Genomic DNA, 22,534 nt, shown 5'->3' on the forward strand with positions numbered 1-22,534 from the left:
ATTCCTACAGACCTCCACCTCGGAGAGGATTTTCTGTTGGGTTGACACTAAACACTGTGCACTCCACGTGTAGTACCTAACCACTAAGCTAACTAAGAATAAAGTGCCCCGGTCTCGGCCACCCAGGGACCTGAATGCCCCATAAGCCCACTCCGGATAGGTAAGGCCGGCAAGTTGACTCCAGCCGATGGAAGCGCCCACCCGGTTGTAAACCCCTATATTAAAGGGACAGTGAAGCAGGAAGTGGTCCATGCTTTCCAGCGTGTCCCCGCACTCTTCTCGGGGACATCCCCGGTCATCAGAGTTCCTACACTTCAGGTTGTCCCTTACATATAGCTTCCCCTGAAAGCAGCGCCAGGCCAAGTCCCAAAACTTCTGGGGGATCCTTTTCATGTTCAAAAGATACAACCCCACCCTCAGATCCCGACCTGGGCAGTCCCTGAGCGCCAGAGGCTTCTGAAAGTGGGTCAACAGAACCCGTTTGTCAAGGAACTGCCTTGACTGGGTCCTGATCTCCCACACTCCCAGACCCCACCGACGTATCGCCTTCAGAGTCGGGGTAGCGTAAGCCGGAAGATATCCATGGGGCGTACGGAGGTCCTTCACTTGCCCTCCTGTCTCCCATTCCTGGAAGAAAGGCCGAAACCATTCCCTGCAGGAGAGTACCCACGGAGGAGCCCTCTCTGACCAGAGGTTTGCGATGTTGGCTTTCAAGAAGGTGTTCGTAAAGAACACCACAGGGTTTACCATAGATAAACCCCCTAGTCTCCTCGTGCGGTACGTAACCTCCCTCTTGACTAGGTTCATCCTGTTCCCCCATAACAGTTGGAAAAACAGGCTGTAGATCCTAGTATAGTAAGCCTCTGGCAAGATACATACGCTGCCCAGATAGATAAACAAGGGGAGCAGGTACGATTTGATCAGGTGTACCCTTTCCCTGAGGGTCATAGACCAACCCTTCCACTGGTTCACCTTCTGAGTGGCATCCTGGAGCTTTCCATCCCAGTTTTTGGTGGGATAATCATCCTGGCCGAATGTGATGCCTAAGACTTTTGCTGATTCTTGGGGCCCTGGAAGGGTGTCCGGGAGATCAAACGTGGGATCCCCCCCTCCCAGCCAGAGACTCTCACACTTATCCCGGTTGATCTTAGACCCGGATGCCTCCGAGTAGCGTTCCACCTCCGACATCACCACATCGACCTCCTCTCTCGAGGAGACGAAAATAGTGACATCATCAGCGTACGCCACCACTCTCTGGGTGACAGCCGGCTCCGCCAGACTCATCCCGACTCCCGCCAACGGCCCACAATCTACCCTCCGGACGAAGGGATCGATTGCGAATACGTATAAAAGCGGGCTCAAAGGACAACCCTGACGGACTCCGGACCCCACCTCAAAAGAGCGGCCAGACCACCCGTTCACAAGCGGGAAACTCTCTGCCCCTGCATACAAGATCTTAAGCCAATTAACAAAAGTAGTTGGTAAGCCATATCTCAGGAGGACGGACCAGAGGTACTCGTGGTTCACCCGATCAAATGCTTTGGCCTGATCCAAGGACAGCAAGTACCCCTTCCAGAGACCTGCACTACTCCGCTCCACTGCCTCCCTGACACTAAGGACAGCACTTAAGGTGCTTCGGCCTGGAACAGAGCAGTGCTGAGCCCCCGAAAGGAGCCGGGGTGCAAACTTCACCAGCCGATTAAACAATATCTTGGCCAGAAGCTTCCTGTCCGTATTGAGAAGAGCTATGGGCCTCCAATTCTCAACACGGCTAGGATCTTTACCCTTTGACAGAAGAATCAGGGCTGACCTCCTCATTGACTTCGGCAGAGTGCCCGAGGAGAGACACTCATTAAATACCTCAGTCAAGAGGGGAGCTAAAGACTCCTTAAAGGTCCTGTACCACTCAGATGTTAAGCCATCCGGGCCTGGCGACTTCTTGGGGGCGAGCCCCTCGATCGCCAGTCTCACTTCCTCTTCCCCTATTTCTTCTGCCAAAACATCAAGAGAGGGGTCTACCCCTGGCTCAGGAATGGTTTCAGTCAGGAAAACCGACATCCTGTCTCGATCTAGATCCTTCCTCCCCAAGAGGTGCGAGTAGAAGGATCTGACGACCTCCAAGATCCCTGATCTGGACCGATTCAGAGATCCTGTACTATCAATCAGTCCTGAAATGACTTTACTACTCACTGACATCTTGCAGTTCCTGTAAGGGTCGGGCGAGCGGTACTTCCCGAAATCCCTCTCAAAAACCAAAGATGCGTGCCTATCGTACTGACACCTCATCAGCAAGGACTTCACTCTGGAGATATCCTCTCGGCTACCTCCAGTCGAGACAAGAAGCTCGAGTTTCCTCCTCAGACCCTGATACAGGCGATACCTGTTCAGGGACCTGAGGCTCGAGAGCTGGCGGAAGAACCCCGCAACCCGCTTCTTGAATATCTCCCACCACTCCAGCTTATTACTACAGAGGCCCAGTAAAGGTACCTGACTCTGAAGAAAATCCTCAAAGGACTGTCTCACCTCTGCTTCCTCCAGGAGGGACGAATTCAGCTTCCAATAACCTTTACCCATCCGGGGGGTCTATGAAACATTCAGGGAAAACAAAATCATACAGTGATCGGAGAACTCCACCTCAACCACGGACACTGCGGAAGAGACGGCTTCCTCCTTTAAATAAAACCTATCTATCCTAGACCTGCGACTACCTTGATGATAGGTGAAACCCGCGTGGCCCGAGGGGCTCCGGATGTGGGCGTCCTCTAGGCGAGCTTCTCTAGCTATGCTAATCAGTGCCACACTATCGCAAGTCAGCGGACCATTGGAGCCTCTCCGATCTTGGGACCTCGTGACATTATTGAAGTCCCCTCCAAAGATCACTTGCCGACTCGTAAAAAGAAAGGGCTTAATCCTCATAAAGAGATCTTTACGGCCCCGCTTAGTTTGCGGGGCGTAGATGTTAATGAGCCGAAGCTCTTGTCCCTTCATGAAGACATCTAAGATCAGGCACCTCCCCATTTCTAATTCAATAACCCGTCGGCATTCAACAGGAGCGGTAAAAAGGACCGCCACCCCACTATACGGCTCAGCCGCAAGAGACCAGTGGGAGGGACCACGCCTCCACTCTCTTCTGGCTCTTACCAGAGAGGCTAGATCTGGCAACCTGGTCTCCTGTAAAAAGAAAATGTCAGCTTCAACGCGGCCGAGAAAATCAAAGGCTGCGAATCTAGCCGTATCTGACTTTATGCTGGCACAGTTAATAGATGCCAGCGTCAATGGGGTGAGTGCCGCCATACAGGGTGATTAAATTAGACGGCCACACCCTTTACTTTTTCTTTCCCTTCTTTTTAGCCCCCTCATCCCCCGAAGAAGATGAATGAGAGGGCAGGACCACTCTTAGTTCTTTTTTTTGATTCAGTTTGGTCCATTTGATCCCCATCTACGTCCGGCCCCGGTCTAGCCCTGCCCTCCAAGGAAGGAGCCTCAATAGGACAGGGCCCAGTTCCCCCTGGAGGCTCCTTCTTCCTAGGCACCTGGCCCTCACCTTCCCCCTTCAAGGAGGGGGAGGAGATGGTATCGAGGACGAGGTACCGGTTTGACAGGTCAATCAGAGGGGGGGCAATCAGGCTTCCGTTTTGGACCTGGTCCGTAGTACAGGGAACAGAGGGCTCTGACCTCTTCTTTCTCCCTTTTCTTTTGCCCTTGTCTTTCTTTTTAGGCCTCTCTCCACTCTCCTCATCCACACTTTCATAGTGGGAGGAATCAGAAAGGTCGGCCATATTGCCCTCCTCTTTGCGCAGCATCCTGACCTCCTCATCCAGCACGTCCTCCTCCTGGGCTTCAGCGGTTACAGGGCCAGCTTCAGGAGCAGGGGCCGGAGCTACCCCCGCCACCTGGGCACTCTCCAGCTCCCTACTCCTCCTCCGATTTTCCTCCCGCCTTAGTTTGGCGGGGCCCTTTTTCCTCCTCACTAGCCCTGTTGCACCCCCATCCCTGCCCGTGCCCTCCCCAGCCGAGGCAACTTCACAGCTCTCCTCAGCCGGAGCGGCCGCTGCACGGGCGAAGGCGCTAGGACAACGGCTGAAAGGGTGCCCGAGGACACCACACAGGTGGCACCGGATCTGCCTACAGGATGCGGCCAGATGACCCACCCCACCACACAAAGCGCAGACCTGCACAGTACAGGCTGCGCTAAAGTGGGTGGGGCTGCCACACCTGTGACAGACCTTAGGCTGCCCCTGGTAGAAGACCTGGATCCTATCACGTCCAAGGAAGGCGGCTGACGGAATGTGGGCAACTGTACTCCCTGAACGCTTGAGTTTGACGGAAAACGTCCAGGCCCCGGACCAGATCCCGTGCTCATCAAAGTTTTTCTTGGGCATGTCCGTCACATCCCCATACCGTCCGAGCCAGGTCATGATGTCATAACAAGAAAGCGACTCGTTACGGGTCAAAACGGTCACTTTCTTGACAGAGTTCTGACGGGAAATCGCCTTTACGGCGAAATCCCGCCAGCCGGGCTCGTTCTTCGCCACTTCGTAGTTCGACCAGAAGAGTTCAAGACCCTCCGGCCGAACGAAACTGACGTCAAACTCAGACGAACCATAGGGGTGAATCAGGGCAAAGATGTCGCTCGCCCTGAATTCCATCTGAAGGAGGAGCTCAACCACTTTTGCGCGAGGTGGGCACGCATCCTCGCCCCTCCAAATCAGACGGACCACATTCCTACGGTTATTGTCCTGCCCGGATGTCGGGAGGGACCAGACCACCTCCCCATTCCTCTCTCGAAAAGCCCCCAAACCGTGCCTCTCTATCCAGAAAGACAGGTCGACCTCACCCCTTCCCTCTACCTGGATCGACCTGTCACCCCTGCGTAGAGCCTCCAGGAGGCGCTGTTGCAAGAGGCCTCCAGAGCCGGACGGAGACGGGGACCCCCCTGAATCCCCGGCAGCAACATTGGCATAGCTCCTAGGAGCAGTCACTACCGGGGGGGCAGCCGGACCAGACCCAGAACCACTAATAACACCATTCACACCACTCCTCTCATCATCTTTCTTCCCATTCATATCACTACTACTCCCACCATCATTCACTCCACTGACTCTCCCACATACACTCCTCTCATCCACAACACTTCCACACTCAGCATTCTCACATCCAGCACTCTTATCCTGACTAACATTTTCTGGGCTGGCTGGGACTTGTAGTGTTGCAGGTTTTATTACACTCTTTTTTTCTGGCTTAGCTGCCGGGGTCGATGCTGATAGTTCCTGCTCCATAGCTGAAGTCACTTCCGGAGTCTGGGGCTGCCCCTCCGGGCGCACCCCAGCTCCTCCCACAGTGCCAGCACCTACTTTTCCCAACCACACGGGTTCTGTGGATGATGCCGGCGCCCGGACACTCCCCCCCCTCACAGAGGAGTGCCCCGCAGCGCCCACAGAATACACAGTACTCGGAGGACCGCCCCCCGAGCACACAGACCTACCACTCTCCTCCACCGGCACCCGGACACTCCCCCCCCCTCACAGGGGAGTGCCCCGCAGTGCCGGTAATGCCCATAGCACTCGGGGAACCGCCCCCCGAGCACACGGCAGCATAGCTTGCCTCGCCACTGCCCACCATCAGCCCATCCTGCCCCTCCCTACCGGCAAGATGGGTGGGCTTCACATCTATTGCGCCCTCTGCCTTTTCTGACGCCATGCTGTACCCCCCATGCTGGCTCCGTTCCACCACAGAAACGGGGTCTGGCAGTCTGGGGGGCCCAGCAGCCTGAACCAGCTTTGCAGCTGGCCCAGACTGCTGGAAGGGAACAAACACATATTGTACTGTTTCCTGAATCTTTTGTTTCTTAGCTTTTCGCTTCACCACCACATCCTCACACTGATCTTCTCCAAAGGTAAAATTCTGGAGGTGGGCTGGGGACTCCTGCATTATGATCGCCCTCAACAATCCCCCAGCCTCACTTTCCACATCCTCCTCACTATCGCTTGCTGGTAGTGCCACCTGTGCTGGCTCAATGTAGCTGTCCTGTGTTTTGGTGTCATAGGGAGTAGCCACAGGAACAGCATCCATCTCCACAACTTGTGCACTTTCTTCCACCTTCTCCTCCTCCTTTACAGCTTCACCACCATCCTCGCTATCTTCACCGCCACTACTCTCCCCAACATCCACCTCCACCTTACCTGGGGATTTCGTGGCGGCAAACCGGCTGTCGTTCTCAAGCTTTTCCTTAAAGAGACCGCTCCCCTCCAAGATCTCTGCTCTCCTCTCCTCCAGCTGCACAATCTCAGCTTTCAGTGCTGCGATCTTTTTCCTTAACTCTGGCCTGTTCTTTTTTGGTGCAGTGTTCACCAGATTCTGAGCGCCTCGCAGATCTTCTCTGGCCAACTTCAGATCCTTGCCGCACCGATCATACTCAGCAAACCTCGCGGCCAGGCGGGAGCAGTAGTTGGCACTGGACTCCTTGGGCCCTCGCTCTACCCACAACTCCACACTTCTCCTCCTCGCCTTTTGTCCACCAGATCTCTGGCTGGTACCTGTTGCCGGGGGAGCAGAGCCTGCATTGCTGCAGACTCTGCCAGATCTTCTACCCCGGGCCGGAATGGCTGTTGCTGTTTGCTCTCCACCCCCCGCCAGCCTTGAAGAACGGGAGGTGGAGGCCAGGGACGCCATGCAGGGAGGCTCTCCCGAGGAGGCTGCCACACACCTGGGGAGGCTGATGAAACACCTGCTCTGGTCTGCTGGAAGTCTCTGGAGCACACAAAGAGACACACCCGAATGAGCTGCACACCAAACTGCTCAGGACTACAGGAAGTGCTCTCTGCTGACACCTCTGTCCATGTCAGGAACTGTCCAGAGCAAGATAGGTTTGCTATGCGGATTTGCTCCTACTCTGGACAATTCCTGACATGGACAGAGGTGTCAGCAGAGAGCACTGTGGTCAGACAGAAACGAAACTCAAAAAGAAAAGAACTTCCTGTGGAGCATACAGCAGCTGATAAGTACTGGAAGGATTAAGATTTTTTTTTTTTTTATAAAAGTAATGTACAAATCTGTTTAACTCTCTGGCACCAGTTGATTTAAAATAAATCGTTTTCCACCGGAGTACCCCTTTAATAGCATAGACCAGTGGTCTCCAAACTGTGGACCTCCAGCTGTTGCAAAGCTACAACTCCCAGCATACTGGGAATTATAGCTTTGCAACAGCTGGATGTCCACAGTTTGGAGACCACTTGCAAAGAGCAATGAGTTTTTCTTCCACCGTAAGAATATATATTGTAAAAAGAGGACCTAAAAAAAAAAGTGTCCCCTACCCAAATACTATGAAATGTATACTCCAAAATGGTGTTCTTCATCCTATGGCTCTCTAGCTGTTGCTAAAGCACAACTCCCACAGCTGCAGGCTGTCAGGGCATAGTGGGAGTTGTAGTTTTGTAACAGCTGGAGAGCCGCAGGTTGGGGGAATACTGCCCTAGAGGAATGTACCAACACAAACTATCACTTACTCTTCATGGTCTTCACAGCCACCTTGAGAATGTAGTCGTCTTGATTCAACTGACCCTCCATGACCGAGCCAAATTCTCCTAAAAAAGCAAGATATATTATATTTATTGGTTTTCTATTTTTTCCCTTTACACATCCAGCAAAAAGGTCCCCCCCCCCCCCCCCATATACAAGTTAAAGGGGTTATCCAGGAAAAAACCTTTTTTATATATATCAACTGGCTCCAGAAAGTTAAACAGATTTGTAAATTACTTCTATTAAAAAATCTTAATCCTTTCAGTACTTATGACCTTCTGAAGTTAAGGTTGTTCTTTTCTGTTTAAGTGCTCTCTGATGACACCTGTCTTGGGAACCGCCCAGTTTAGAAGAGTTTTGCTATGGGGATTTGCTTCTAAACTGGGTGTTTCCCAAGACAGGTGTCATCAGAGAGCACTTAGACAGAAAAGAACAACCTTAACTTCAGAAGCTCATAAGTACTGAAAGGATTAAGATTTTTTAATAGAAGTAATTTACAAATCTGTTTAACTTTCTGGAGCCAGTTGATATATAAAAAAAAAGTTTTTTCCTGGAATACCCCTTTAATAAAAATTGCAAATGGTGGAATAATTTGGCAAGGATCATGTTTTAGAACAGTGGTCTCAAACTGTAGCCCTGCTGATGTTGCAAAACTTCAACTCCCAGCATGCCCGGACAGCCAACGGCTGTCCGGGCATGCTGGAAGTTGAAGTTTTGCAATATCTGAAGGGCCACAATTTGAGACCATTGTTGTAGAGCAATGGCGCCAAAACCTTTGGGTGGGAGCACAGTTTTTTTCTCGTGGGTTTTGATGCAGAAGGTTAATTTGGTCCAGCAATATTCTCCTATATAGAATGCACAAGGGTGACTGCTAAGCCCTTAGAAAGGAATCACTTAAAGAGTACCTCTCATGATCTTATTCACTGCCCCCATCATGATAAACCACCCCCTGCCTTTATTTTTATTATTTTTTTGTTTTCTACCTTGATATTTCTCTGTATTTTCTGCTCAGTCAGACTGGGAAGGGGCGTTCCCCAGCAGGCGTGACATCATCTGAAGCCATACAGGGGAGAACTTCCTCCCTCACTCTGCTACACACAGCCCAGAGCAGTTCAGTGTGAGATGAGCTATGATTGGATAAGGCTGCACCCCCCCCCCCCTTAGCACTCCAGATGGGATTTCCTGATTTTGGACTTCTGACAGGTCAACAGGAGTCCAAAGTCTGTGCAAGACATGGGGGAAAATGTGCTATGGACAAGTAGGGAGACACCTAGTGGCAGCTTGATTAAATACAAATAAAACATAGAAACAAAATAAAATAAAAACTACATTAAAAAGATGTTTTATTTATTTAAGGAGTGCCATAGCAAAAATTTGTTTCAATGACAGTGCCCATTTAAATATAGCTGCATAGTTACTTGGTTTGTAAGGTTGATAAAAGAAAATAGTCCATCCAGTTCAACCTAAAACCCTACTGTGTTGATCCAAAGGAAGGCAAAATACCCTCCTGTGAGGCTGATGGGGCACTAACAAATGTTTACTAGAAAAAGTAACTACAGTAATTCTGTTTTGACTAAATGACCTATAATCTAGATCCATGATAATTCTATTACAGAAGGATTATTGACCCTTGGGGACCCTTCAGGAACCAGCAGCCACTAGGTTAACAAGTTGCCCTTCAGGACCAACAGCAAGAAATCTGGCAGGAGATCAGTCTCCCAGGAGGAAGCGAAAGGAAGCCATTAGACCAAGTGCTGTTTTCCGATAGCTTTTCCAGACTGTGTAGGATAAGACAGGGAACGGAAGTGGGGTCTGCGAGGCTCGTGTTACTGCGGGACTGTTCCCACACATAGGAAAACACAGTGAGGATGAGACAGCAAGAACCTGTCCTGTGAGGGCTGATGGGAAAGACACGTCTTCGAGTTTTAAAGGAATTCCTGGATTTTATTTCACTTTTTCTTCCTACATAATGTAACCAGTTCCAGACGCAACTTTTTATGAACCGAGAATCCACAATAGAACAGTATAATACATCACTGGCAGTCAATATAGCGACAGAATAGAGACTGACCAAGTAGCGGGGTACGTACTTTATAGTTCCAGCAATAGTTTCCAGCAAATTAAATAGTATTTTCTTAAGACGTAATAGGGGTTTGTTTATGTGGAATAAGGTTATGGACTAGAGAATAAGAGGACAGGATCAAGAGGAACCTTGAAGGACCACATTCATGGTTGAAGGAACCTTTCAGGACCTCTCTCATGGTTCCCTGCAGTGTGTTAATAAATAACCCTTCTTCTAAGAGGCTTTATATAGTGAATGAGGATGCATGAGGCGGATAGAACATTTGCTAACTACTATTAGTGATACTGATCAGAGGCATAGCAATAGTGCAGAGCTACTTGGTCAATATTGTGGCTTAAAGGGGTACTCTGGTGGAAAACAATTATTTTCAAATAAACTGGTCCCAGACAGTTATACAGATTTGTAAATTACTTTCTATTTAAAAATCTTAATCCTTCCAGGACTTATCAGTTGCTGTATACTACAGAGGAAGTTGTGTAGTTCTTTCAAGTCTGACCACGGTGCTCTTTGCTGACACCTCTGTCCATGTCAGGAACTGTCCAGAGTAGGAGCAAATCCCCATAGCAAACCTCTCCTGCTCTGACCAGTTCCTGACATGGACAGAGGTGTCAGCTCTGTGATCAGACTGAAAAGAACTACACAACTTCCTGTGGAGCATGCAGCAGCTGATAAGTACAGAAGGATTAAGATTTTTAAGTAATTTACAAATCTGTTTAACTTTCTGGCACCAGTTGAATTAAAAAAAAAAATCCCACTGGAGTACCCCTTTAAGGCCAGATCTCATGGATTACTTTAAGTGTATTATTGGGTGTCCGGGAATGCTGGGAGTTGTAGTTTATCAAAAAAAAAATATATAAAAAAATAAATAAAAAAACAGCATCAAAACTACAAGTGTGAACTATGCCATTATTATCTTAGGTACTCATTTCAACCAAGATTTACGTTGCACCCCATCTTCATTCTCCTTCTAGTGTTTGTTAATTCTACATGAAGCTTTCATACATAGAAGCTACTGCTGGGGAAATGTATTATGACACGTTGTCCATTCAAATAAATGAATTTCCAAGTAATATGTGGTCACATGGGGTTTGCACTTTGCAAGGGTTCTCTACTATGACTTATTAACGGAGATTGCAAGTGTGAGATCTCCATTTATGACTAACATAGGGCTAATGGAAAACAGGACTGCCATCTGTATACTGTATATACAATTCAACATATGTATGTTAGTTCCAGCATAAATTCCATATGGCAAAAGGGAGAAGATATTTTGATGAAACTTGATTCACATGTTACTTATGTGTTAACAAAAAATATAGTAGAATGAAATCAATTCTACTCATATCCCAACCTAATATCTCATCCTTATATCCCGACCTCATATCCTGTCCTCATATCCCATCCTCATACATATTCCAACTTCATATCCCGTCCCTATATCTCAACCCCATATCACGACTTCATATCCTGACCTCATATCCCTTCCATATATCCCTTCCTCATATCCCGTTCTCATATATCGCCCTCACATCCCAACCTTATATCCCATTCTTATATACCGTCCTTACATCCCATCCTCAGGTGTACCGGAAGTCTCATAGACTTGCACGGGACTTCAGACATAAAAACCCACCCTCGCATATATGTATATAAGAATGGGATATAAGGTTGGGATGTGAGGGCGATATATGAGAACAAGATATGAGGAAGGGATATATGGAAGGGATATGAGGTCAGTATAAGAAGTCGTGATATGGGGTTGAGATATAAGGACGGGATATGAAGTTGGTATATAAGGAAGGGATATGAGATCGGGATATGAGCTCAGTACATTAGGATGGGATATGATGTCGGGATATGAGGTTGGTATATAAGGAAGGGATATGAGATCGGGATATGAGCTCAGTACATTAGGAAGGGATGTCGGGATATGAGATCGGGATATGAGCTCAGTACATTAGGATGGGATATGATGTCGGGATATGAGGTTGGTATATAAGGAAGGGATATGAGATCGGGATATGAGCTCAGTACATTAGGATGGGATGTCGGGATATGAGATCGGGATATGAGCTCAGTACATTAGGATGGGATGTCGGGATATGAGATCGGGATATGAGCTCAGTACATTAGGATGGGATATGATGTCGGGATATGAGCAGGAAAACTGGGCAATGCCAGGCACTCAGCTAGTAGGAATATTAAAAGGAGATTGAATTATTTTTAATCTACAACAATTGATCATGGGGTCAGAACACATAGCAAGGGACTGTGCCTACCTTCTCCAAGTGTTTTGCCAAGTGTTAGTTTGTGTCGATCCACCATAACATCTCGTAGTTTCTCTTTAAGATCATCACTAATGCCCAGTCGGTTCACTAGATCAAAGAGAACAATAAGTTGTTTACTGCATGGGAACTATTGTTCTAACATCAATGAAATTAAACACAGTGCACTCCCCAATTTCAATATGAATGTTTAGCCTAAAGTGATTTCCACCTTTTTTTTTATTGGTCACTTTGAGACGTCAAACTTCTAAAACTTCCAGTGTTTTGTTTTTTAAAACTCTTCTCATGCAACTGGACTGAATTGCAATACCAGGCACCAAGACAAGAGTGGGGATGTCTCTGGAAGAAGGCAGATATGTTTTCTAATCCTGGATAAATCCTTTACTGCAGTAGAATTTGAAAAATAAAATAAAATCTCTGTATACTCAGTATAATTAACCAGTAAACAATGCATTCAAAAGGTCTTCAGATCCTTTCACTTGTGCTGAGAAAAACATTCATGTCCCGTCTGCTCTTCTGCATTTAAAGGGGTACTCCGGTGGGGAAAAAAACAATTCAAATCAACTGATGCCTGAAGGATTTGTAAATAATTTCTATTAAAAAATTTTAATCCTTCCAGTACTTATCAGTTGCTGTACACTACAGTTAAGGTATTTTCTGTCTGACCACAGTGCTCTCTGCTGACACCTCTGTCTGTGTCAGTAACTGTTCAGATTAGGAGCAAATCCCCATGGCACACCTCTCTTGCTCTGGAATGTTCCTGACATGGACAGAGATGTCAGCAGAGAGCAGTGTCATCAGACTGAAAAGAACAGCTCAACTTCCTGTGGAGTATACAGCAGCTGGTAAGTACTGGAAGGATTAAGATTTTTTAATAGAAGTAATTTACAAATCTGTTTAACTTTCCGGCTCCAGTTTATGTGAAAAAAATAGTTTTCCACTGGAGTACCACTTTAGTACCACATAATGTCAATGTAAAAACTGCATTTTAGATTTTTTTTTACATTTATTAAAAAGAAAAAAAAAAAAACTAAAATCTTGCATGTATCTAACTATTCTGACCCTTAGCTATGACACTTGAAATTTAGCTCTGATAGGAGAAACTTCCAGAAGGTTAACCAACCATCCACTAATGGTCCCAATCCAACCTGGCAGAATTTAAAGGGGAACTCCGCCCCTGGCATCTTATCCCCTATCCAAAGGATAGGGGATAAGATGTTAGATCGCCGCAGTCCCACTGCTGGGGACCCCGGGGATCGCCGCTGCGGCACCCCGCCATCATTACTGCACAGAGCGAGTTCGCTCTGTGCGCAATGACGGGCGATACAGGGGCCAGAGCAGCGTGACGTCATGGCCCCGCCCCTCATGACATCACGGCCCGTCCCCTTAATGCAAGTCTATGGCAGGGGGCGTGACGACCGCCACGCCCCCTCCCATAGACTTGTATTGACGGGGAGGCCCGTGACGTCATGAGGGGCAGAGCCGTGACGTAACGATGCTCCGGCCCCTGTATTGCCCGTCATTACGTGCAAAGCGATCTCGCTCTGCGCAGTAATGATAGAGGGGTGCTGCAGCAGCGATCTCCGGGGTCCCCAGCAGCGGAACCCCGGCGATCTGAGATCTTATCCCCTATCCTTTGGATAGGGGATAAGATGTCTAGGGGCGGAGTACCACTTTAAAGCCTACCTGTCAGATCCCACACACACAAAAAAAAAATTACTCAGTCCCTAATCCTGACCACGTACATCTAATTTTTATGCCTCTATCATCTATATTTATTATTTTTTTTAAAAATCCTCTTTTCATTAGCTCACAGTGTTACAAATTCTCTCAGGGGAAGGGGGCGTGTCCCTTCTTGTGATGGTGGTAGGTGATTGGTGCGTCTGCTCATGCAGCCTTGTCCATCAGTCATCTCTTGTCCATGACTCATGGACAAGCTGATGCTGCTACAGGACTGGTTAGTGCCCCAGGATGGAATGAAGACCCATAGTGGTGGGATTTTTAGAGGTCATTTTCTTTATTAAATATTCAATATTATTTTTTAAACAACCATGTGACAAAAGGTCTTTAACTTTCATTAGTAACAACATATCAAAAGTTTTTGGATCTGACAGCGCCCATTTAAAAGAATCTTCAAAGAAGAATGGCAGAAAATCTCCATATCCAGGTGTGTAAACCTTGTGGCATCATACCCAAGAAGACTGGAAGCTGTAATCGCTGCCAAAGATACTTCAACTACTGAATACAGTGGTCCCTCAACATATGATGGTAATCCGTTCCAAATGGACCATCGTTTGTTGAAACCATCGTATGTTGAGGGATCCGTGCAATGTAAAGTATAGGACAGTGGTCTACAACCTGCGGACCTCCAGATGTTGCAAAACTACAACACCCAGCAGGCATGCTGGGAGTTGTAGTTTTGCAACATCTGGAGGTCCGCAGGTTGAAAACCACTGGTATTGGAGGTTTTACTCACCTATCCCCGCCGCTCCGGACCCGTCACCGCTCGTCACCGCTGCCCTGGATGTCGCCGCATCGCCGGAGTGTCCCCGACGCTCCGGTAAGGCCTCTGCTTCCCCAGCATCCTCGCTCTCCGTCGCCGCCATCATATCACTACGCACGCCGCTCCTATTGGATGACGGGACGGTATGCGCAGCGACGTGATGACGACGATGGAGAGCACCGAAGATGCAGGGGATCCCGAAGAGGACGCGCCGCAGCCCCGAGGACAGGTAAGTGATCGTCAGCGGACCACACGGGGCACCGTAAACGGCTATCCGGTGGCAGCTGAAGCAGTCTGCACTGCCGGATAGCCGTTTATGCGATGGCCCCGACATACAAAAGAATCGTATGTTGATGCTGCCTTCAACATGTTATGGTCTCTGAGAGTGATCGTATGCTGAAATGATCGTATGTCGGGGCCATCGTAGGTTGGGGGGTTACTGTACACTGTATCAATGTATTCTTTTCATTTTTTTTTTTTAATAAAATAGCAAAGATTTTTAACACTCATTTTCACTTTGCCACTGAGAGGTATTGAGTGCAGAATGATAGGGGAATTTTTATTTTTTATTTTAGCACACGACTGCGACATAACAAAACGTGCAAATGTCTGGAGACTTTTCTAATGCATTATAAATAGGAAATCATTTTTTTGTGGATTTCCAAAAAAGATGAAAAAAATCTAAACTACTAAGAAAAAACAGAAGTGTGTACCAGATTCTGACTGATGCAATGAGAAACAAAACACATTTGGGAACTTTTGAAATTTATAAGGTTATCAGTCTTGCAATAGTTGGTATTTTGTGAAATTTATGCAGTGTTTTTCCTCGAAAACAGCTCCCTCCTTCTGGTCCCACAAGAGGCTTATGCTAGACTGACTGCGCAGAGGAAGCCATCGCTAAGAGAAAGGTCTTTTCGTAACCATGGAGCGCTCTTAATCCCAGTGTTATTTAGCAAAAACATGAGCAGGAATTTCCTGATGTTCAGCCAGGTGGATGGAGTAAGAATAGATTTCTTCAGACTCCTCCAATTCTTATGTCTATCAATCTGGTCAAGAAATGAACCCCACCTATCCCTGTGCTATCTCCCAGTATAACAGACCCCATCGTCTGTACACGGGGGGCTAGCCTGACATCTGGTTTTAGGCAGGTCATAAATATTTATGAGTAACATAAGACTTTATTCAACTCAAACCTGAATCCTAATTTAAAGGGGCACTCCACTTTCCCCAGCGCTCAGGACAAAATGTTCTGAATGCTGGGGCAGTGGAGTACCCCTTTAACCAAAAGCAACAGGATATTCCCATAGTTTACTTTAGATCTTTATACTAAGAGTTCAGTAGTCAAAGGCCATCAGTAGAGATTCGTCACGAACCTCGCGTCTCGGCGGTTGATGACTTTCCTGCATAAATTAGTTCAGCTTTCAAGTACTCCGGTGGGCTGGAGACTCTCTCCTAGGACTGTATCCACCTTTTCCAGCCCACCGGAGCACCTGAAAGCTGAACTAATTTATGCAGGATAAAGTCAGCAACTGCCGAGCCGAGAAGTTTGTGACGAATCGAATTACTGGAATTTCACTCATCTCTAGCCATCAGATTCCACCATTAGACAAGTACAGTGACCCCCTGACCTACGATGGCCCCGACATACGATAATTTCAACATGCGATGGCCTCTCCATTGTCGTCATCACGTCGCTGCGCACGCTGTCCCGTCATCCAATAGGAGCGGCGTGCGTAGCGACGTGATGGCGGCGACGGAGAGCGCGGTTGCCGTGGAAGCAGAGGCCTTGCCGGAGCATCGGGGACACCTCGGGGACGCGGCGACAGCGATGGACGGCGACATCCCAGGCAGTGGTGACGGTCCGGAGCGGCGGGGGACAGGTGAGTACAACTTCCTATACCAGTGGTCTTCAACCTGCGGACCTCCAGATGTTGCAAAACTACAACACCCAGCATGCCCGGACAGCCAACGGCTGTCCCGGCATGCTGGGTGTTGTTGTTTTGCAACATCTGGAGGTCCGCAGGTTGTAGACCACTGTCCTATACTTTACATTGCACGGATCCCTCAACATACGATGGTTTCAACAAACGATGGTTCATTTGGAACGGATTACCATCGTATGTTGAGGGACCACTTGTATATTCAATATATATTCACTATGTATGATCAAGAGCTAGGTACTATAAATAGAGGCAGGTGAGGCAATAGTAAAGCCACTTTTTGGAGATGCACATTTAGATACAGGTCAGGAATACAAAGCAACATGATACTTACAGGTGGCTTCTGTGGTTCTTCTGCTATAAGACTTTCTTACTCGGTACCGGACCACAAGTTCTCCTTGCTCCACTGTCGGTTCAAAGGCCTCCCTAAATATTTACATTGAAACGCCTCAGTGTTATTGGGCTGAATACAATGTTTTCCACGAGCCTGTTACAAAAAAATGACAAGGTCGGCACTCACCCATATCGTGTCTCTTTCTTTCGGGCACGTGCAAGGAATATAGCACCTGCGATGGCACCAAGAACTGCAACAGCAACCACCAGCATCACGTACCACCAATGCCAGGAAAAAATAGATGAGGCCATATCTCTGACTGCTGAAAAAAATAAATGTTTTTGAGTCTTTCATTGAATGGTATTACATAGAGAAGAAAGGTATGGGACAGAGAGTCTCCAGCCTAAAGTATTGCGTTTGGAGAATGGAAAAAGACATGGAATTTCCAAGGAAAAACATATACACAGATAGCTATGGGTTTGTGTACCTACTGTTGCAGCAGAGCATAGATTGGAAATATATGGAGATTAATTTTGCAGATTAACATAGTCTTATATTTTGCAGATTAACATAGTCTTATATTTTGCAGATTAACATAGTCTTATATTTTGCAGATTAACATAGTCTATGGCAGTGCTTCTCATTGTTTCTCAGTAGAGTTCCCTACCCAAGCTTAAAGGGGTACTCCGGTGGAAAAAAAAAATGTAAATCAACTGGAGCCAGAAAGTTAAACAGATTTGTAAATTACTTCTATTTAAAAATCTTAATCCTTCCAGTACTTATCAGCTGCTGTATTCTCCACAGGAAGTTCTTTTCTTTTTCAATGTCCTTTCTGTCTGACCACAGTGATCTGACACCTCTGTGCTGACACCTCTGTCCATTTTAGGAACTGTCCAGAGTAGGAGAAAATTCCCATAGAAAACCTATCATGCTCTGGACAGTTCCTAAAATGAACAGAGTTGTCAGCAGAGAGCACTGTGGTCAGACAGAAAGGAAATTCAAAAATAAAAGAACTTCCTGTAGAGCATACAGGAGCTGATAAGTACTGGAAGAATTAAGGTTTTTTAATAGAAGTAATTTAAAATTTGTTTAACTTTCTGGCACCAGTTGATTTAAAAAAAAAAAAATGTTTTCCACTGGAACACCCCTTTAAGATCATTCCTTCTTTGCACCTATTAAAAGCACGACATGAAGATATAGCATGAGGTACACATATATGGTATACAGGTTGACAACCTATGCTTTTTGGCTCATGAAGAGGGACATTGATAGTTACTTTATTCTAGACTCCATGAGTACTTTCGGTAATCTGTTCTGTTCCTTACCTTGAGGAGACTTGGAATCTGGAAAAAAAAAATATTGACATACATGAGATACCAGATAACAGTACACAGCACATGATATATTGAATGGATGACTACAGCTCCTTACCATAGCTAGAGACTGTAGCAAACACTGGATCACTCCAAGGACCATCCCCAGAAACTGTATAACAGGAGACCCTGACAGTAAGATTGTCCACGGGCTGCTGCATCTCCAAGATAACCTCATTGGTCAGACCAGCATCGACCACGACCTGTATACAGAAAAGGGAAAACAATGTAACTCCACGTCAATGACACTTCTGTGAAATCACACTGTCCACTCAGGAAGCAACACTGATTGACAATCAATTTCACATGCTGTTGTGCAAATGGAACAGACAACAGGTAGAAATTATAGGCAATTAGCAAGACACTCCCAATAAAGGAGTGGTTCTGCAGGTCACCACCTGCAGAACCACTCCTTTATTGGGAGTGTCTTGCTAATTGCCTATAATTTCTACCTGTTGTCTGTTCCATTACAGATCGCTTCTCAGTTCCTATGCTTCCTGGCTAATGTTTTGGTCACTTTTGAATGCTGGTGGTGCTTTCACTCTAGTGGTAGAAAGTGGAAATTCAGAAGTGTGAATGGGAGTGCATAGAAGTCTAAGGGCTTTAATTTGAGGTGGAATTCCGCAAGTGGAAATTCTGCCGTGTGAATAGACCCCAACTATGTTGCAGCATAGGTAAAAAGAAAGTAACTGATGGGGTATTTCATGTAGGCCACATCAATGTGAAGGTATGTCCGCAGCAGGTGTCAGGTCTGAATCTCTGTCCTGTGTGAAAGCTTGTGGGACTACACCTCTTCAGACACACACAAATCACAACACACTATTCTGTATTATGAGACAAAAATTGGTGCATGGTTGGTTTTACCTCTGGTTGGTCCTTAGTTTGGTAGGCCAGTTTATAACCCCTCAATATACCATTCTGCGGCTCTCCTGGCTCTCTCCATGTGATTTTGATCATGGTCTCGTTCTTTATCGCAGTGACGTTCTGGGGAGGGCCAGATGGAACTATTAAGGGAAACATAAACCTCTCATGAGTCTAGGATAAAAACGCATAATCTTGGCCTATAAATTAAGGTGTGTACTGTAATTGTCAGAGGGTTGAAGAATGGAGCTGTTTTTTCCCCCCCAGAAATAAAGTCACTCTTGTGGGCTGTGTCTTTCACAGCAAAGAGTCAGCTTCACCAGCTCGACCACAAGACCAAATGGAAAATACGGAAGCATAGACATCAGCAACAAGGAACAGGAACTCAAGAGAATCCAAAAGGTACAGCCCACATTTTATTTTGGCAGTATCTTAGTATGATAGAACTCTAATGACCAACACATTTTGGACCCATTTAGCCCTTAATCATGACTATTATGTGCTGGGTACCCAATATTTAATTCCCGTGGGAAACAAATGTTTTAAAGTCAACTGGTGCCAGAAAATTGTACAAATTTGTGAATTACTTCTATTTAAAAATCTCAGCTGCTGTATGCTCCAGAGGAAGTTGTGTAGTTCTTTTCTATCTGACAACAGTGCTCTCTGCTGACACCTCTGTCCGTGTCAGGAACTGCAGGAGAGGTTTGCTATGGGGATTTGCTTCTGTTTTAGACAATTCCTGACATGGAGAGGAGGTGTCAGCAGAGAGCACTGTGTTCAGAGTGGAAGGAACTACACAGCTTCCTCTGTAGAATACAGCAGCTGATAAGTACTGGAAGAATCAAAGGGGTAGATCAACTGGTGCCAGAAAGTTAAACAGATTTTTAAATTACTTCTATTTAAAAATCTTAATCCTTCCAGTACTTATCAGCTGCTGTATGCTCCACAGGAAGTCCTTTTCTTTTTTTATTTCTTTTCTGTCTGACCACAGTGCTCTCTGCTGACACCTCTGTCCATGTCAGGAACTGTCCAGAGCAGGATAGGTTTGCTATGGGGATTTGCTCCTACTCTGGACAGTTCCTAAAATGGAAAGAAGTGTCAGCAGAGAGCACTGTGGTCAGACAGAAAATAAACTAAAAAAAGAAAAGAACTTCCTCTGGAGCATCTAGCAGCTGATAAATACTGGAAGGATTGAGATTTTCTAAATATAAATAATTTACAAATCTGTATAACTTTCTGGCACCAGTTGATTTGAAAACATTTTGTCCACTGGAGCACCCCTTTAAGTGAATAGGGCTAAGCAGTACAGGTGCTGTTCTCAGATAACCCCTTATAATGTTTATACGGCAATATGCTAAGTCATAAGTAAATTAGGCACTGACTAATTGAGAGGCACTAACGTGGTAAAATAAAGTGAGAAAAATGTTAAAGGTTGGGTAAAAAAAAAGAGACATCTCACAAAGAGAAGTGGAAGAAAACAGTGCCAGCAGCCAGCGGGACGGCTGACCCAGACAGTATCGTTTGTGTCTTGTATACTAATTACTACAAGGGGCCCGGGCTGAGAAGGAGCCCCTCTTACCAGTGCGGTTTCTTTTATTTACTGCCAGTGAAGGGAGAATAGGCATGAGGAATGAGTGACACATAGAAATTGGGGATACACTTACACTTAAAAAACTAGACAAATTGATTGATTTTCTGCAGCTGTAAGCCAAAAAACACCCTAAGCCAAACAAAAAACTAAACAAAACTGAGTGTTGAAGTTTTTTTTGTTCGTTTTAACTTTCTAAGCACTTTCTAGCCTTCCCTGGGCTCCCTAAAGGTAAAGTGACAGTAGGTTAGAATAGTCTTTCACCAAGCAATGTGCCTGCAGCTGTTGTAAAACTAGTAGTTTTGCAACAGCTGGAGGCACACTGCTTGGGAAACACTGCAATTACATTAGAGAGGAGCACTGTGGTCCAACAATGTCTCTACTAAGTGTCCTCTTCAGCTTAATGCATTGCACAACGCACATCCGCAAAACATAATTCCAAGAGTAGTATCTTTTTATCCTTGTTTTTAAAGGGGTACTTCGGTGGAAAAAAAAATTTTTTAAATGAACTGGTGCCAGAAAGTTAAACGGATTTGTAAATTACTTCTATTAAAAAATCATAACCCTTCCAGTACTTATTAGCTGCTGAATACTACAGAGGAAATAATTTTCTTTTTGGAACACAGTGCTCTCTGCTGACATCATGAGCACAGTGCTCTCTGCTGACATCTCTGTCCATATTAGGAATAGGAACTGTCCAGAGAAGCATATGTTTGCTATGGGGATTTTCTCCTACTCCTACTGGAAGTTCTTAAAATGGACACAGACGTCAGCAGAGAGCACTGTGTTTCAAAAAGAAAAGAATTTCCTCTGTAGTATTCAGCAGTTAATAAGTACTGGAAGGATTATGATTTTTTAATAGAAGTAATTTAAAAATCTGTTTAACTTTCTGGCACCAGTTGATTAAAAAAAAAAAAGTTTTCCACCGGAGTACCCCTTTAAAAATAAGGATAAAAAGATACTACTCTTGGAATTATGTTTTGCGGATGTTCTTTTCTGTCTAAGTCCTCTCTGATGACATGTGTCTCTGGAAACGCCCAGTTTAGAAGCAAATCCCCATAGCAAACCTCTTCTAAACTGGGCGTTTCCTGAGACACGTGTCATCAGAAAGCACTTAGACAGAAAAGAACAACCTTAACTTCAGAAGCTCATAAGTACTGAAAGGATTAAGATTTTTTAATATAAGTAATTTACAAATCTGTTTAACTTTCTGGAGCCAGTTGATATATATATATATATATATATATAAAAAAAAGTTTTATACCCCTTTAACTGGTGCCAGAAAGTTAAACAGATTTGTGAATTTATTCTAATAAAAAATCTTCTTCCTTTCAGTACTTATCAGCTGCTGTATACTGTAGAGGAAGTTGTGTAGGTCTTTCCAGTTTGACCACAGTGCTCTCTGCTGACACATCTGTCCGTGTCAGGAACTGTCCAGAGCAGCATAGGTTTGCTATGGGGAATTTGCTCTTGCTCTGGACAGTTCCTGACATGGACACCGAGCACTGTGGTCAGACAGAAAATAAATTCAAGAAGAAAAGAACTTCCTCTGTAGTATAAATTTTTTTAATAGAAGTAATTTACAAATCTGTATAACTTTCTGGCACCAGTTGATTTGAATTTTTTTTTTCCACTGGAGTACCCCTTTAAGGCTATGTTCACACATAGAAGAGGTGAAAAGCTTTACTTTATAGTTTTTCTCAGTGTCATTTCCATTTCTGTTTTTTGCTAGAAATACTGATCACAATACTGGCTAAAATACTATGGGGGAGATTTATCAAAATGTGTCCAGAGGAAAAGTTGCTGAGTTGCCCATAGCAACCAATCTGATCACTTCTTTCATTTTTCACAGGCCTTTTAAAAAAAATGAAAGAAGCGATCTGATTGGTTGCCATGGGCAACTCAGCAGCTTTTCCTCTGGACAGGTTTTGATGAAACTTATCCTAAGTGTTAACAGAACCTCATAGAACTGGCCCCCTGTTCTGGACTGTTCTATTAGTCAGGGCTGACAAAGCATCAAAAGCATCCATCAGTCTGGAGGACTGCATA

General features: G+C 45.8%; 1 protein-coding gene across 4 annotated transcripts in view; it reads right to left on the reverse strand.

Annotated features, from left to right (window-relative positions):
* Nucleotides 1-22,534, reverse strand: part of AXL (AXL receptor tyrosine kinase) — a 147,094-nt gene that overhangs the window by 22,227 nt on the left and 102,333 nt on the right. For 3 of the 4 annotated variants that reach the window (XM_056540092.1, XM_056540090.1, XM_056540093.1), the window contains 7 exons: nucleotides 18,901-19,040; nucleotides 18,095-18,239; nucleotides 17,989-18,006; nucleotides 16,850-16,985; nucleotides 16,664-16,755; nucleotides 11,881-11,976; nucleotides 7,506-7,583 (listed from right to left, as the gene is read on the reverse strand). In XM_056540092.1, the coding sequence (XP_056396067.1) occupies nucleotides 7,506-7,583; nucleotides 11,881-11,976; nucleotides 16,664-16,755; nucleotides 16,850-16,985; nucleotides 17,989-18,006; nucleotides 18,095-18,239; nucleotides 18,901-19,040 (705 nt within the window). The remainder of the gene's footprint in view (nucleotides 1-7,505; nucleotides 7,584-11,880; nucleotides 11,977-16,663; nucleotides 16,756-16,849; nucleotides 16,986-17,988; nucleotides 18,007-18,094; nucleotides 18,240-18,900; nucleotides 19,041-22,534) is intronic. The other variant, XM_056540091.1, reaches the window with a different exon arrangement.

Source organism: Hyla sarda, chromosome 9 (assembly GCF_029499605.1).
Source record: "Hyla sarda isolate aHylSar1 chromosome 9, aHylSar1.hap1, whole genome shotgun sequence".
NCBI classification, from domain to species: Eukaryota; Metazoa; Chordata; class Amphibia; order Anura; family Hylidae; genus Hyla; species Hyla sarda.